Raw genomic sequence first — 18,020 nt, 5'->3', positions numbered from 1 at the left:
TCTTTTTGTGTTCATTAACTTAGCGCAAAATTGGGTCATCTTCGTTTCAGGACATGGGACGACTTACTTACACCATTTTCCATTTCTTTTTAGCCCTGACCAACAGTGTGGCAACGGTCTGCAACCCCACGGATGTGAATTGTTTGGATGATAGCTTTCCTCCACTGGGCAACACACCCCGTGGACAAGTCAATCATGTGCCTGTCGTAACGGAGGAGTTACTCACCCTGCCAAGCAATGGGGAAAGTGATTGTTTTAATTTATTTGAGACTGGATTTTATCACTCGGAGCTAAACCCCATGAACATGTGCAGTGAAGAGTCAGAAAGACCAGCAAAGAGATTGAAAATGGGCATTGCTGTTCCTGAATCCTTTATGAATGAGGTTTCTGTAAATAATTTGGGTGTGGACTTTGAAAATCACACACATCACATCACCAGTGCCAAAATGGCCGTCTCTGTGGCTGACTTTGGCAGTCTGTCTGCCAGTGAGACCAATGGTTTCATCAGTGCCCATGCTCTGCATCAGCATGCCGCCCTTCACTCTGAGTGACAGGAGTGAGGCGCCCAGAAACAGTGGGTGTGCAGTACCAGTAAACTTGAGGAAAGGATCAGGTTTGCTTAGTCTTTCACTGGAAGTTTGAACCTTTTTCAGTATGACATCAGTGATGTCAGTATGTATAGAACTATATCTTGATTTATCAAGAGTATTTTCATTTTTCAATCCATAAATGTGGAAATGAACTATGATCAGCAGAGTTGGGAACTAAGATTGAACTCTGTGGTGCAGCTTTAAGCTCTGCTTATCTCTTCCTCATCCCCCAGTACCTCTTCTCCACTCCCTTCTTTTTCTATTCTTTTCAGTTCCCCACTGCCCTCACTCCCAGTTTCAAAACCTGTAGACAGAGGCCACCAGCTCAAAACCAGCACAGATGTTCTGAACTGAATGGAGTGGCTTCTTTTCGTGTAAATTCCTTTTGCCATAATGGATGCAGTGGAATAACAATGTTTACAGGTACCGATCCCAATCCCTGCTCAATGTAGCATTTTTTGGTTTTATTTTCTTAATTAAATAAAAGCAGGGGTAGGTTTCTTTAAACTGCACAAACATGCAAGGATTTTTTAAAAATGGAAACTTCTCTCATGTTATTCAACTAGAGCACTTCAGTTTACAATACAGCAAGTCCATCTTTATGGAAGCCAGCACGAGGAACTGCGTGCAAATTATGAAGACGCTTGCTTGGATCCTGTTTCAAAATTCTAGACCAGGGCTACCTTACACAGAATCAGTCATTTTACTGTGGGAAGCGTACTGTGTACCTTATTTATTGGCTAAAAATTTGGCATTTAAAGATGTGGTATTCAGATGGGGTTTTGTCCACCATTGTCAAGATTATAATTGAAAAATCATACTGGTCATTGATAATTAGTTTATCCTGAGGCAACTGACTTGCAGGACACAGTCTACAAAGTCTAGGATGTTGCCACGCAGTGGTTTACGTTTTAGGACACTTCTTAAGTTGTTTGTAGCACTGCAGTTCAAAGTGTTAATATTTTGGAGGGACTTCTAGATTTTACACTTAATGCAGTAGAACCTTGAAGTATATTTAAACTTTTTTGTTCAGCTTGGACAGTTGGTGAGAAAAATGTGAGTTTCTATCTGCAATAGCATGGTACTTTACCACTTTAAGTTTCAGAAGTGATAGACGTTCAGATGCATCTCAGACTTTTATTTTTATTGCAGACATTGTGAATGAGAAGCCATTGTCCTAAACTTTGGCCATTTTTGCTCTATAGATACGCATCTCTAAGTTAAAAGGTGAATTCAAACAATGTGTATGTAATACAGTATTAGGGTGTAGTAAGCCTCGCTTTTATAGTTCAGTTAAGACAGAATTTTGCTTTTTTTTTTTTTTTTGCGTACCGTCTTAATTTCCAAATTCTACTAGTTGTCTTGCTTTGCAAAAACCTGAAATGTTTGGCTGCATTGCTCATATTTGTAAGAGTAAGTCGCTTCAAGGTTGTGCTGAGGAGTAGATAGGTTGTAGTGACCTTAGTAGTGATGGAAAGGGAGGGTATTTATTATACAAACTGTGAACTGCAATGACATCCTTAGTTTTGGATGATGTGTATTCTTATTTTTCTTTGCAGCATTTTAATGAAGATTGCTTTGAAGTGTTTACGCAGTAGCATATTTACTATAAAATTTAGTTTAGCACAGTGGACAAAAGTAGTTAAATTAATAACTTAAAATCAGTATCTAATTTATACATCTAAAGTCTAGCATTCCTGTGTGCACACAGTAAATAATGGGTAGCCTGGGCTCTGTGTTGCTTTCAGATATTTTTATCCAAGTTATCAGCTTCTTATTGCTGTGGTGTTGTGCTAAACTTTGAACCTTATTTCTTCTGTTAAAAATCAGTATACCTTTTATAATTTAGTAAGATACTGGCCATAATCTTCCATTGTTTTAACTTTGATTTTTACTCTGGGTTTACAGTGGCTGGTTTGTATAAAGTAATTTACACAAAGATGACTGAATGCTAATACCAGTTGCACTTAAATGAACATGCCCATTCTCAGTAGCTGATGCAGTAACATACTCAGTTTATCTATGCATTGCTGGGATCTTGATATAAGATGGAAACAGTGTTTCTTATCTAAAGTTTTGATTATCAGCAAGTTGAATGGACACTTTAGTTATTTAAATAAAGATTTTTGACCAAAATCCAGTAAATGATATGAGAGAAAAATAAATTCCAGCTAGTTTAATAGATTTTTAAGTGTCAATCTGATTTTAGCCTCTTAGAGAGTGCTAACTAGCTGGTAATGTTTACTTTTAATTCCTTGTTAAAATGAGGCAATAATTTGCAAGATTTTTGTATATATATATGTAAATTCTTCATATCTTTTTAGATCTAATTCAATATTTTCTGACTGCTTCCGCCATGTATAATACCATTTTTGTGCATGCTTGATGTGACATTCATAAATTGTACCACTATGACTTTATCCATGTAAAATAGCTATTTATTGAATTTTCTTTTGAACGCTGGGTTTACTGGTTTTTCCCCCCTCCAGTTAAGCATTTTAACAGAGAATTTGTTACCGTTTATTAGAAGAATTGCGTTTGAGAGCATGAAAATTACTGATTTGCGATTTTATGAAGAAACAATAATGCCTTTATTATCAAGTGTTAAGCACAATTCTTATAACAAACTGTGATAAATTCTTTTTTTGCCACATTATTTTCTTAAGAACAAACCAAAAATCCATGGTGAGCTGTTGCATTGTTGGCTGATGTATCTTTTATGTACAGGGAATTTGAAGAGGACCTGGATTCATTTAGAAGTGTAACTGGTGCTGTGATTATAGCAATACTTTACTTTTGTTAGTTGTACTTCATCTTTTCCATGCTAGCTTTTTAAGTGTTTAGTTTTCCTCTTGTCATGGTCAACTGCTGAATTTACTTGAAGGATGTAGAATACTGTTTAAACAATACTGAAGTGTGTACAATTAGGTCAAAGAATTGTGCAATTGTTTCCTTTTTAATTTTTAAAATTGAGGGTCATAAATATTTGAGAACTTCAGATCTAATAGAGCATAGTGATACTATTTAATTTAACCAAAGTCTCTAGTGAATATTTCAACTTTGAATGTAAACTAATGAATAAACCTGACCACCAAGGAGATTGTTTGCCCAGAGTTTCAAAGCACATTGTCTACAAATGGAAATTGAAATAATTTATAAAAATATTGACATTACTATGTTTTTTAAAAAGTTCTTAATTTTTTCACTAAAAGGAGGAAACTATTAGTTTTATTGTTAGGTAGATATTAAAATTCCTCTTAGATGACCAGTGATTCCAATTGTCCCAGTTTGAAATAAGTACCCTGTGAGTATGAGATTAATTAGTGACAATCACAACAAGTTTTAGTAACAGATGTTCAAGAGGAAGTTGCTATTGTTGCATTGATTTTAATATTTGTACATAAACACTGATTTTTTTGAGCATTATTTTGTATTTGTTGTACTTTAATACCTGGTGTACAGTTCCAGAAATAAAAATCTGGAAATCTTTTTTTTTTTCTTGGTTCGTGTGAGTATTTGCTGCAATTAGATACTTATTTAATAAATCTTAAGCTATAACACATGGGTGGAAACTTAACCACTTTTCAGCTGGGATTTTGCTGTTGTAAATAAGTATGTGACAAAGTTAGTATATAAAATAAGTTTTCTTTAAATCCTCTATAACAGATTTTCATTTATGCTAAACCAGCCGTCCCAGAGTGAGGCTTATTACACTTTTAATTCAGGAGATATTTACTGAATGTCTTGTGTTTCAAACACTCTTCTAGGTAACTTTGTCTTTTAGGAAGACATGGTATCTGAAATTTGATCGGATGTTAGTACTTGACAATATATTTATGGTAAACTCGTCTTTATAGTTTAGTAGACTCTAGAAATATATATATTTTTTTAACATTTTTTAATTTATTTGACGGAGACCACAAGTATGCAGAGAGGCAGGCAGAGAGAGAGGGGAAAGCAGGCTCCCTACCGGGCAGAGAGCCCGATGTGGGACTCAATCCCAGGACCCCGGGATCACGACCCGAGCCGAAGGCAGAGGCCTTAATCCACTGAGCCACCCAGGAGCCCCTAGAAATATTTTAAACCTTCATCTTTTCAAGCCGATGATCTCGTCTTAGTCTAATTTCACAAGTTTGTCCTCATATTTCATTTGCTCTGAGTGGAGCTTTATGTAGTCCATTCTTTTTTTAAAGATTTATTAGAGAGTTGGGGGGGTCAGAGGAAAAGGGAGACAGAATCTAGTCCATTCTTAATATACAGTGATCAGATTGCACACAAGGTTCAAATTTTGTACAAGGACATGAAGAGGATAAAATGAAAGCACATACTCTGACTCTTTTGCTTTGATTACTTGTCTAAAACTGCATTCCTCCAAGCACAGACACCACAGAAACTTAAATGTGCAGGCCTCTGGGGGGACCACATACACAGAAGTGCCTTCAGGTGGGGCTGAACACCAGTGTTTTGAATCCTGCCAAGAGCAGCTGCATACCATGTGAGAGCTACAGAGTACTTCAGGCTTTTAGGGGAGGGAGGAGAGTCTTGAAGCAGAATTTCTCGTGACTTATAGACCTTATCCTTGTTGGCCATAATTTCCATCAATGATAGGCTTTGAGCTTGCTGCCTTCTCTGACTTCTCAAAGAATCTGTAAGTTGGATATTTCATTATATACACTTTGTCTTCATCCCTAGGATAGGACGGTTTACCACTTCCCATCTAGTAAGTGTTCTCTAACCCTTTTCCTCTCTTTCCATGTCTATGGGGATTCTCTGACAAAGCTGGGCACGGGCACTGAATTTGTGATTCTAGATCAGGAGTGCTCATGTGTTCCTAGGTTTAATACACTAGTTGACATGCACTTTAGAGAGAGACACAGCTGTTGGGTAACTCGGTTTTGATGAGGCAGTTACACGGAAGCAAAGCCTCTATTTCCATGAAGTTGTTTCATGGAACTCATGAAATGTTAGAACTCATAAAAGCATTTCAGAAGTATGTCAGAAATGAAACCATCCATTTATAAGTCTAAACAATTATTTCGGTAAGAAAAATAGATGTTTCTGTTTTAAAATGCCTATGTTACATTAAAAAATTTTTTTCACTCCTCCAGTGCAGACCAAATTATTATACGAGGCAAGCTTTATTCTCCACCATGAGCACTTTATGAGCAGAAACCATATTTTATTCTTTGACTCCCCCAGAGCCCTTCATGTGGTAGACATTTCCTAAAAGCTTGATGACATCGTCTACCCTTCAACTAATGGTGACTTTGCCCCTAGCTTTAAAAAAAAAAGCTTAAGACAAAAGCTTAAAGAACAGAATAAAGAAAAACCCAGATTGAGCAATTGACATTTTATCATATTTGATATTTTTCTATATAACATACCTTTCTTTTCCTCCTGAAGTAGTTTTAAATTTACGTTGCAAGAGTTCACTCCTAAATACTTTAGCCCACCAAATACGTCCACAGGAGTTAGTATTTCTTTCTTTTTTAAAGATTTTATTTATTTATTTGACAGAGAGTACAAGTAGACAGCGTGGTGGGCTGAAGGAGAGGGCAAAGCAAGCTCCCCACGGAGCAGGGAGCCCAATATGGGGTTTGATCCCAAGACCCTGGGGTCATGACCTGAGCCAAAGGCAGCTGCTCAACTGACTGAGCCACCTAGGAGCCTCAGGAGTTAGTATTTCTGTATTTTACTTAAGGGTCTGTGTAACAGGATCTTCTTTGTTCAAGTGGTCAAGTAGATTGGTTTTTTTTTTTTTTTTTTTAAGTAAAATTAGTCTCCCTGTTTTCCCAGCATCTTGGTGACACAAATAAAGGACAAATGAGGCAGAGAAAAGGAATCGGATGCTGTCAAAAATACACATTTAGTATCTACACGAGATAAATCTAATAGAGAAAAAGAAGGAAAGCGTAATGGGAATTTTCAGGGCTTGCAGCTGGGGACTGTCAATTTCAGTAGGCTGGTTGGGCAAGGTGACTCTCTGAGGGAAGACCTTTGCAGGCACAGAAAACTAGAAGTCTGAAGTGCAAGTGTGCCCAGCAGGTTTCGGAAGTGGTGAGGAGACAGATGCACCTAGGGTAGAATGAGCAAGAGATAAGGTAAGAGGTATTGAGTGGCTATGTCATGTATGTGAAGCACTTGGGCATTTCTTCCACTATATGAGGAGTAATCAGAGAGTTTTGAGCAGAGGCTGGTCAAGATGGGAGTTATATTTATAAGAACCTTTCTTGGTGATCCATTCTGTAAAGGCAGCAGGAGTGGAAACAGGGGAGGCAATTAGGAGACTATTGAAATTACAATAAATGAAGTGAGAAAAGCTGTTGATGTAGCAGTTTAGGTGGTTAGAATATGGTTATACAGGTTCCATGTTAGAAATCAAGGAGTCCAATAAAAAATATCCTCTTCATCCAAGTTTGGAACTGAGAGTTAAATGCAGGAGTCAGGTCAATGCAGATCAAATTAAGTATCATGAGTGAAACTCACTGGAGAAGGTTGCTTCAGAGCTGTGGGCAGGTCAGCTCACTAATACTCTACCTCTGGATAGACTCACTGGCTGGGTAGAGAGCCCACGAGAAGGAACTAGAGGGGTCTGGGCCGTGGGTGCCTAGTTCTCCAAAGAGAATCTCATCAAATCACTCTTCCTGCAACAGAAGCAGAGAGAGGCCAGGAGCATCACTAATGTCAGCACTCCCCACTGAAATAAGAGAATGGGAATAGGTGTCCCTCCCACCACCACTATCTTTTAACTGTATTTCTATGCTAAAACCATCTCTCTCACTCTTTTAAACTTTGTATATGTGTGTGAACATGCAAATAAGAGTAAATTCCAATTCCCTCTTACCTAGCTAAAACAATCCTTAAATCACACACACACCTACACACACACACACAAAATTCATGACAACACAACATACATTTTTTGCTTTGTGTTTATTACACAAAATATTTACATAAATATTTTATGTCAATTTATTATTTTTTTATTTTTCATTTATTTTTATTTTATTTATATTTTTATGATTATTACATAAAAATAAGTTTTTACAGAAGTTTGTACAAATCAACAGTGTAAGAAATGAAAATTCCAGCTTGGCTGGAATTTTATAACCACCACAGAGATATACAAAATAAATGAAAATTTGAATTTAAAGTTCAGTAGGTTTTAACTTAATAAGCTACTGTATATTTAAGGGAAAGCCAATTAAAATTGGAATTGTATTCCAAATTTGAAATTGCAATGAAGCACATAGCTTTTATCATAAAAACAAAAATACCCCCTCCAATTAGGCCTCAAAATATTTGTCCTATAGGTTAAACGACGAACAAAAAACATTTAGAGTGAACTCAATAGCTGGGTAGAAAACCTAATTTCTAGCTCACAGTTAGCTAACAATTGTATAGTAGTTTGAAAAAAGCTCTTCTCCTTGTTTGATGTCCCTTAGTGCTACAAGAATGACACATCGAAGTGGGCTGAAAACAAAAAGAAAAATACACAAAAGTCGTAAGTATTAACAGATCCAAGCTCATATTTTTAATATAACCATCATAGATCTTATAATTTTACTCAAATTTCTTACTATTGTCTTAGTTATTTGACTTCCATGAGGAAACAGCTCTTATCCCTGATGGCATTATTATCTTATTTACTTATTTAAAAACTTATTTATTTACTTATTTTCCCTGATGGAGTTTAAATACCTATGTCTATTCCTTAGCATTAAAAAGACCACAAATATGTTGTTTTTATGTTCAGGCTCTCCAAACTGGTTATCATAAAAAGCATTTTAAAATGACATTTATTATAGTTTAACATTTTAAAATTAATCTTTATCTTTGTATTCTGCAAAGCCAGAAACATTACTTAAAATTAATTGGAATTTTGAGGCACCTGGGTGGCTCAGGTGGTTAAATGTCTGACTCTTGATTTCTGCTCAGGTGTTAATCTCAGGATTGTCAGTTGGAGCCCTGTGTTGGGCTCTGTGCTGAGCACGGAGTCTGCTTAGGATTCTCTCTCTCCCTCTCTCCCTCCACTATCCCTCTCCCTCTCAAAAAAAAAAAAAAAATCAGAATTCAAAAAAATACTTTTATGGATACCACAAGACATATGTAACCTTCAATGTTCCTACTCAGTTAACGTTTCCTGTACTTGTTGAACAGTAATGACATTGTACTCCACCGTATATGGCTAAAACACTCAAACTATTAGCTATACAAACACACATGAATAGAGACAGAGAAGTTATTGAGTTTTAAGTAAAGAAAATAGTCTAAGTTTTAAATCTCATTCATCTTAAAAGGACAATTTAATGGGGTCCATATAAAAGTTTGCTAGTAGTTGGCAGCTCACTGTCATAACGATTATATCTTCCTATAGCATCGCTGATAAAAAACTCTACAGAATTACTTATATGTAGAAATTGATACTTGAATTCTTTCAGCAGACTTTCCACTTGATGAATAGAAAATAAACCTTATATTACAAATATGTACCTTCTGAATATTTATCTTTTTTTCATCGTTAAGTTTCCAAACCTAATACTGAAATGGGCAAAAGAATTAATAGTGTAATTTGGCTTTTTTCTTTAACTGGGTACTCTCAAGTGAGATGAAGAACATGATCCTTAAAATGATTAAAGTAAAAAATGTATTTGAAGAATCTGTAAGAAGAAAAATAACAGAATCACTTGAAAAAAATTTTAAGGTTGATACTTTTAAAGTACCATACAGAATAAAAATGGGTAATAAGAAGCAGAATGAGCTAGGTTAATGGAAAATTTTAAATTTCAAGTAAGTGTACATTAACACATTCAGGTATAATGAAAAATCAAAATTTAAGTCATAATTTTTCACTAAAAGAATTTCCCCTAATTCTATAGAGCTTTTTCTTGGAAAAAAAAATTTTTTTTGAGGTTTATTTATTCATCTATTTGGGGGGGTTACATGTGAGCTGGGGGAAGAGCAGAGGGGGAGGGAGAAAGACAAGGAGACTCCTCACTGAGCAGCCGAGTGTGGAGCCCCATGCAGGGCTTCATCCCAGGACCCTGAGATCATGACCTGAGTCAAAACCAAGAGTCAGTAACCTACTGAGCCACCCAGGCGCCATAGAAAACATATGTTTTTTAAGTATAGTATAAGACAGGAAAGAGGAGAAAAAAAACTAACCTTTGTTTGTCACAGCTATAGGCAATGTTTGGAAGATACTGCTTCAGCTCTATAGGGAAGACTGCAGGCACATCAAATTCTTGATAGCAGACATTAGCTGCTCTATCTAGGAATAAATATATAATTTTTATGAACAACCATTTTATAAGGTCGTGAAAAAACAGTACTGAATTATGACACTTGTGTGATTTTCCAAATTATAAGAACATGCTCAAATAAGTAATCACTATTATGTTCCAGGCATGATTAGATTATATATACATACATACATATATATATACACATATTATTTACTTTTTGAAGAATTTATTTTATTTTAGAGAGAGAGTGCACACGTGTGAATGGGCGGAGGGACAGAGGGAGAGAATCTCAAGCAGACTGCCTGCCTAGCTCAGAGACCAACTGGGGGCTTGACTTGTGGCTTGGTATCACAACCCTCAGATTATGACCTGAGATGAAATCAGGAGTCACACATTCAAGGGACTGAGCCACCCAGGCACCCCTATTACTTACAGAGGCTCAGAAAGGTTAAAGGTTAAGTAGAAGAGTCAGGTTTCAAGTTCACATCTCCATAACACCAAAACCTATGCTAAATACAGCCAGATCAAACTTAAACTTTTGGGGAAGTCAAGCCCTATGAGAAGGTAAGTGACTCATGCACATAGCAACAGAAAGGGATACCAGTCTAGTTCAACCTACCAGGCTCTACTGAGGCACTGAAAGAATGATCTCTAAGTGAACTATTTAAAAAAATGCTACAATAGTGATGATCAAAAGAGCAGTTATCAATTGCCTATATTTATTGCAAAACCAGAAGAAAAACAATAAATTATTCAATTAATGTATATCATTACTTCCCCAGATTCTTTGATATCTGCCCCCAGAATGTTATAGTTTACTGATGGGCTTTGAATAGCTGAAATGTTAAATATAACTGCCTTTGGCACTCAGTCATAGGGCAAAGGAGGAAAATGACCACTGCTGTATTTTTATCTTGTCTCACAGACCCAGGATGCCAACTTACCATTTGAACAATTGTTGACATACTGTCCTACAGCCAGTGGATTACAAATTTCTGATGTTAGCCATGTACTATCACTCATTTTGAAAGGACCAAGTCGATCTCTCCCATTACAAGATCTGAAACAGGTGAAAAAATTACCTAAGGGATTGTTCTTTTATATCTTACAATAAAATCCAAAAGTATAAAAGTAACCCTAAAACTGAACAAGTCCAGGTTCTCTTAAAAAAGTTTTTTTTTCTTTTTTTTTTTCCTCAAAAAAGTTTTATCTAGTCAATAGGGCAACTGAGTGGCTACTTAGCAGCTGCTTAAACAGATTTTTATTGAAAGTAAAAAGGCTAGTGGTCATAATCATTTTGTGGTGGTCCTATATTAAGTTTGAACATGGGTACCAACTTACCTATATACAACTTTTGATATTCCTTTGTCATTTCCATCAATGAGTACCCCATCCAGGCATCTAAAAATGAATGGATTTCCAATGGACTGGAAAAAGATTGGCTCATACTTCTGATATACTGTACCTATTATACAATAAGATACAGATATAACATGTAAATATCATAAATATCTGGAAACATAAGTAAAACATGAAAGAAATTGTTTTAATTTATCCACCCTTTTTCTAATATTTTATCTCCAGTCTAGATGATCACATTCTCTTTGGTTACTTTCCTCCTTGGAAGAGTGCTCAATAGTAAGTGGAGCAGAGGACCAATTTGTTCACACAGCCAAATAAAATGTGACTATTCTGGTTGATTAAAATGTGAACACCACATCTGAGGTTCAGTTTTACAAAGTCGTGGGTTTGTTTTGTTTTGTTTTGGCTTTTTAAAGTAGGCTGTGATTTGACATCTATTAAAAAGTCTTTTAAGAAATGTACTTTGTTAAAAACTGATTTAATAATGCAGAAAGAATGGGAATGAATGAGTCTGACATTCAGGTTGTTTCTCCTTTCATTGGCAATGGAGGAAAGGACAAAATACTTACTGGACCTGTCCTATGTTCCAGGCATGCTAAATTTGTTTTAGTATTCATTTGTTGCTGACTTGTTCTATTTAGTCTTTACAGGTTAGTTGCGTAGGAGGAAACCAACTTTCTTGCTTAAGGATATACAATCAGAAAATAGTAGAATGACTTTTTGAAAACCTAGGTCTACTTAAGCATTCACACATATTTTGTACCACACCAAATTATATCATCTTAATTCAACAAATAACATACTCTCCTGAGCATTCTAGTCAATGGTCTTTTTGCAAAGCAGCTGCTTTACTTTCAAAGTGTAGAAATGGCAGGAAGGTCTTCATTCAATGATTCATAGGTTTCTATCTTTCCTGTTTTAACCCATACTACTTTTACCTTTAGTTACCAATTATGTAAGCCAACTGACTTATTCTCTAGTGCTTTCTAAGTAATTCATCTTATCAAAGTAGGCTATACTGTATCCCACATTTAAATATTTCACATTTAAACATTAACTACAAAAATTTCCTTAAAAGAAAAGAAATACTCAAGGATGTTTTCTAACACATAAAATAATTTATGGTTAATTTCTAAATCAGAATTTAAGAATCTGTGGAAATTTGAGTTTTCAATTCAACGCCTTAACTCGAAGGATTATGCGACTATATATTTACTTGAACTTATATTAATGGGTAAATAGAAAACTCTTGACAAAGCACTAATTGTGTGATTACCAGGATACATAGATACAACCGCGCCTTTTGGTACCCATCCTCTGGTAACGAAGACCCCTTTTCCAGCAGATACCAGTGAGCTAGTTTCTCGGGCAACACTGAAACCCAATGTCTTATAAAGAATTTCTTCTGGTTTAAAGGTATTTTGCTGTTGATGTCTGTATTCAAGCAGTTTCACCCTTGGATGTTGAACTGACAGTAGGTTGTGGTATTTTGATTTAACAGTTTCTGGAAGCATAGTCAAGATATCTGATTGCTTATTGAAATCATTTATGAATAGAGCCTGGAAAACTTTCAGTAATGTTCCTAGGACATCTTCATCTGAGATAACTTTGTCTTTGGATTCCTCTGGAACATATCGGAGGGTCCTGAAAATGGGAAAAATTTCTGTTCACTACCCTTCAACTGACAAAAGCCACACTTCATGCCTTCTGAGTCACTGGCCTTAATGATGATTATTCTCATGTGTCTGAACAGCATAAAACTGAGAGGTTCAGCGAAGAGTTGTTTAGGGGTAGTTTTAGTGACCTAGCTCCGGACAATGCCTACCCATTAACAATAGCTAGTATTTGTGAAGCCTCTAACTGTACCAAATGCTGTTGGGTCCTTACATTCATGATCTCTTTTTTTGCAGATGGGGAAACTGAGGCTTGGAGATGTTGGGGAATTTGCCCAACATCCTAAAGCTGTTAAGTGAGAGAGCCAGAAGCTGAAACAGAGCTAGTTCTTTTTTCCATCACACACATAGCCATTATGTGAACATCACATAAGAATCCACATATTGCAATGGCTCTTTTTGTAGGCGTGTAATTTTTAAAGACAAGTTTAACATTATACACTGTCACATTCTTTCCTGGGAGTACTGACTTCTTCAATGGCTGCATCATTTTTATTTGCATAAAGGTATTTTTACTTCTTAACAAAAAGTAATTCCCGCTTCACAGTTCTATAATAAGGATGGCCCTGAATTCACGTATTCGCCGACAGAAACTTTGGAAAGGCTCTTTGGTTATTAACCGGCTTTCAGTGGAGCTAGTGTGCCCCATTTAAGTGAGCCTTACTGAACTGCTTCCAGATCGCTAGCACGCCACTTATAAGAGCCTGCAATGACACTCACTCCACAGCCACCCTCTCAGATCCCTGTTTCAGGCATGAGCTACTTTAAACCCAAGACTCCAATGTGCTTTTAGTGGCATTTTGCTCGTTTTTACGCGTGAGTCCAAGCTGCTATCCTCACAGCCAAGCTGGGCTGTTTTCACCAGGTAAACTATGGAGCTGTGAAAATAAACCTCGATTTGGCTTTTTTAAGGACATTCAAGATCCTAACTATGCCTTGGCGGAGAGAAGACCACGCACCCTCTGGCTTCGTTCTTTTTCAAAAGTCTCTCTTTTTTCCGCCGGCACAGAAGCCGGAAAGAACACGCGCCTCCGCACGTGGGCAACGCCCGCCTCGCAGACCTGGCAGCGCGGGGCACCATGGGAGATTAGGCCACAGGCCCCACCCACCACAGGCTCCCCGCCCCCGTCAGTATCCCAGCTCCCCTCCGGACTCCACCAGCCTCGGCCTCGCCCTCTTCGGGCCCCGCCCTCTTCGGGTTCCACCAGCTTGGGGCCCCGGGGCCGGCTTAAGCTCCGCCCGCCCGAGACTCCGTCCGCCGGAGGCTCCGTCCATGTAGGGCTCACGGGCCTCGGGTCCAGCGGCCCGGGTGGCGTCGTGGAGCTGAACGAAGGCGCCCCTGGTCTGCCGGTCTCGCCCTCTCACCTAGGGTTGTGGCTTAGGTTCAGCGCGATCCAAGGAACGAAGCGGTACTTGTAACGGCGCCATCGCTGCCGCAGGCCCCGCAGGAGGCGACCCGGCATGGCTGTCCCGCGGCGCTGTGACGAGGGCAGCGCGGAGAGGTGGGTCGCGGTCTCGGGCCCGCCCCGGCCCGGGGAGGAGCGGGGGCCTCGCCGTCCCGCCCCTTCTGCGTCTCCGCCTTCAGTTCCGAGCTCTGTGGCCCTGGTACTCCTTTGGATCCTCTTGCTGGTGTCGTCTGTGCCTCTCCTTTATTGTCCCCAGCTGGCTGAATCAGAGGTGCGTAGAGCGGAGGCAAGCCCTCTCTCCCCCTTACTTTCCCCATTCGCTCGTGTATTTACACACACCCACACACACCCACTTAGGACAAATTTAGCTCACGCTTAGTTCCAGTGGAGGCAAACTTCAAGAATCTCGCAACTATCTTCAGATCCCCCAAGTATTTGTTAAAAATTAAATGTGTTGGTGCCATTTCCTCAGGCCGGAAACTGCTCTCCTCTTCTCTGGCGGAGAATGAAAGCGAAATCCTAAGCAAAAGTCTAAACAGAACGCATGAGACCTAGTGAAAATTCAGGTAAAGTCAGGTGGCTTTAGGACTAATTTGTTCAAGCACAAGGAGAGAAAGAATATCTGCCAAAGTCTCCATTTCACTCTTATCTAATGCAAAATGTTGGCAAACTCTAGAGGCTCAGGTGTTGTGTTTGGTGGATTGGCATCCTGCAGATTTACCGGATTTGCTAAATGGGGTCAATTCAGTTCCAGGTTGTATTAATAAATGGCCTTCAAAGAAAGTGATTTTTTATGGTCTCTAAACTTAAAAGGAACCGAAGAGAACTAGTAGTATGTTTACTTATAATAATATACTTTTCAAAAAATTTTTTGTATATATTTCCAGTGTTTTTAAAATTTTTATCATGTAGTGTAATCATCTTTGTTGTCCATCCAGTTAAGGAGACCATTTTGCATAGACCCTATTTATTATTGATTGATTGATGTATAATGGTTTATAACATTAGTTTCACATGTGCAACATGATTCCATGTTTGTATTATTGCAAAATGACCACCACAATAAATCTGTTTAACGTTGGTCATCATACATAGTTATAATTTTTTTTCTTGTGATGAGGACTTTTAAGATCTACTTTCTTAGCAACTGTCAGATATACAGTATTATTACCTATAGTCACCACATTGTACATTATATCCCCAGATCTTACTTCTCTTGTAATGAGCCCCTACCCTCCAACCCCTGGAAACCTCTCGCAACCATCAGTCTGTTGTCTCTGAGCTTGTTTTATTTTGTTTTTTTTAGATTTCACATATAAACGAAATCATATGTTATTGGCCTTTCTCTGTCTTCTTTCCCTTAGCATGATACCCTCAGGGTTCATCTTTGTTGTCCCAAATGGCAAGGTTTCCTTTTTAAGGGCTGGGTAATGTGCCATTGTATGTGTCTCTCTTTGTGTGTGTGTGTGTGTGTGTGTGTGTGCGCGCGCGCGCGCATGCATATACACATATACGCACATATACATACCTTGATTCTTTATCCATTCATCCATTGATGGACACTTCAGTGGTTTCCGTGTCATGGCTGTTGTAAATAATGCTATAGTGAACATAGGGGTATATATATCATTTCTAGTTAAGTGTTTTCATTTTTTTGGGTAAATACCCAGCTGTAGAATTGCTAGATCTTATGGTAGGTCTATTTTTAATTTTTTAGAAAAGACTTTCCTTATTTGTCAGAAAGAGAAAGAGAGAGCAAGGGAATGCACAAGCAGGGGGAGTGACAGGCTGAGGGAGAAGCAGACTTCCCGCTGAGCAAGGAGCCCGCTGGGAAACTCAACCCCAGCACCCTGGGATCATGACCTGAGCCAAAGACAAATGCTTACTGAGCCACCCAGGCGTCCCTATTTTTAATTTTTTGTGGAACTTCCGTACTGTTTTGCATAATAGCTGCGCTGATTGGCATTCCTACCAACAGTGCATGAGATTTTCCTTTTCTCTACATCCAAGCCAGCACTTGTTATTTCTTGCCTTTTTCAGAATAGCCATTCTAACAAGTGTGAGGTAATATTTCATTGAGGCTTTGGTTTTAATTTCCCTGAAGATAAGTAGTGTTGAGCATCTTTTCTGTGTCTGTTGGCCATATGTATATCTTCTTCAGGAAAAAAAATCTGCTTGGGTCTTCTGCCAATTTTTTAAATTGGATTTTTTTTTTTCTGTTGTAGGATTTCTTTATATATTTTGGGTTTTAACCCTTTATCAGATGTATGATTTGCAGATGTTTTCTCTCATTCCATAGGTTGCTTTTTCATTTTGTTGATGGTTTAATTTGCTGTGCAGAGGCTTTTTACTTTGATGTAGTCCCACTTACTCATTTTTACTTCTGTTGTCTTCACTTTTGGTGTTAGATTAAAAACAACAACCAAAAAACAGTTATTGTTAAGACTGATGTCCAGGAGCTTACTGCTTATATTTTCTTCACTGTGTAAGAGTTTTATGGTGTCAGTCCTTAAATTCAAGTCTTCAATCCATTTTGAGTTCATTTTTGTGTATGGTGTAAGATAGTAGTGCAGTTTCATTCTTTTGCATGAGGCTGCTCACTTTTCTACCACCATTTGTTGAAGAGACTATCTTTTCCCCATTGTATATTCTTGGCTCCTTTATCATAAATTATTTGACCATGTAAATAGAGGTTTATTTTTGGACTCTGTATTCTCTTACATTTATCTGTCTGTTTTTATGCTAACACTGTATTATTTGGTTACTGTAGCCTTGTATTAGACTTTGAAATCAAGGAGTCTGATCCCTCTACATTTGCTCATCTTTGTGAGATTGCTTTGACTGTTTGGGGTCTTTTGTGATTCTATATGTATTTTAGGATTACTTGTTCTAGTTCTCTGAAAAATACCCCTGAAATTTCAAAGGAATTTCATTGAATTTGTGGGTTGCTTTGAGTAGATGGAAACAGTATTAACAGTATTAACAGTATTAGTTCTTCCAGTCCATGAACATGGAATATATTTCCATTTATTTGTGTCTATTTCATTTTCTTTCATTAATGCCAGTTTTCAGGGTGCAGATCCTTCACATCCTGGGTTAAATTTATTTCTATGTATTTTATTTTCCCTCTCCGCCCCACCCAGAGGTAGGGGGCGGGGAGAGGGAAGGAGAGAGAGAGAGAGATCTTTTTGTGTCTGGGGGCAGGGAGAGAGAATCTTAAGCAGGCTCCATGACCACCAGCATGGAGCCCAATGTGGGGCTCCATCTCATGACCCAAAGATTATGACCTGAGCCAAAATCAAGAATCTTACACTTAACCAACTGAGCTACCCAGGTGCCCCTGTATTTTATTCTTTTTGATGCAATTGTGAAGGATATTGTTTTAATTTCTCTCTCTGATAGCTCACAGATGTCTCATCTGTGTAGACACAACAAATTTTTTTTTTTAAGATTTTATTTATTTATTTGACAGACAGAGATCACAAGTAGGCAGAGAGGCAGGCAGAGAGAGAGGAGGAAGCAGGCTCTCTGCAGAGCAGAGAGCCCGATGTGGGGCTCGATCCCAGGACCCGAGCCGAAGGCAGAGGCCCCAACCCAGGCGCCCGACACAACAGATTTTGTACACTGATTTCATAACCCTGTAACATTACTGAATTTATTAGTTCTAACTGTTTTTTGGTAGAGTCTTTTGGGTTTTCTAGATGGATTATCTGTATATAATATCATGTAATGTGCAAATAGTGA

The 18,020-nt window shown here is 38.0% G+C and overlaps 2 protein-coding genes across 3 annotated transcripts in view; one reads left to right on the top strand and one right to left on the bottom strand.

Moving 5' to 3' along the window:
* MIER3 (MIER family member 3) overlaps positions 1-4,085 on the top strand; it is a 32,335-nt gene extending 28,250 nt beyond the window's left edge. For both annotated transcript variants that reach the window (XM_059175030.1, XM_059175028.1), the window contains exon 13: positions 94-4,085. In XM_059175030.1, the coding sequence (XP_059031013.1) occupies positions 94-551 (458 nt within the window). In that variant the 3' untranslated portion in view covers positions 552-4,085. The remainder of the gene's footprint in view (positions 1-93) is intronic.
* Positions 4,086-7,502: 3,417 nt separating this feature from the next.
* On the bottom strand, positions 7,503-14,369 carry SETD9 (SET domain containing 9). The gene is made up of 6 exons (XM_059175027.1): positions 14,236-14,369; positions 12,474-12,841; positions 11,177-11,300; positions 10,780-10,895; positions 9,756-9,861; positions 7,503-8,063 (listed from the first exon to the last, which is right to left on the bottom strand). The coding sequence occupies exons 1-6, from the start codon at positions 14,331-14,333 to the stop codon at positions 7,976-7,978; spliced, it is 900 nt and encodes a 299-aa protein (XP_059031010.1). The 5' UTR covers positions 14,334-14,369; the 3' UTR covers positions 7,503-7,975.
* Positions 14,370-18,020: the final 3,651 nt, after the last annotated feature.

This window comes from Mustela lutreola, chromosome 5 (genome assembly GCF_030435805.1).
Source record: "Mustela lutreola isolate mMusLut2 chromosome 5, mMusLut2.pri, whole genome shotgun sequence".
Lineage (NCBI taxonomy): Eukaryota > Metazoa > Chordata > Mammalia > Carnivora > Mustelidae > Mustela > Mustela lutreola.
The sequence above is the reverse complement of the archived record's forward strand: the minus strand, read 5'-3'. Positions and strand labels throughout refer to the sequence as shown.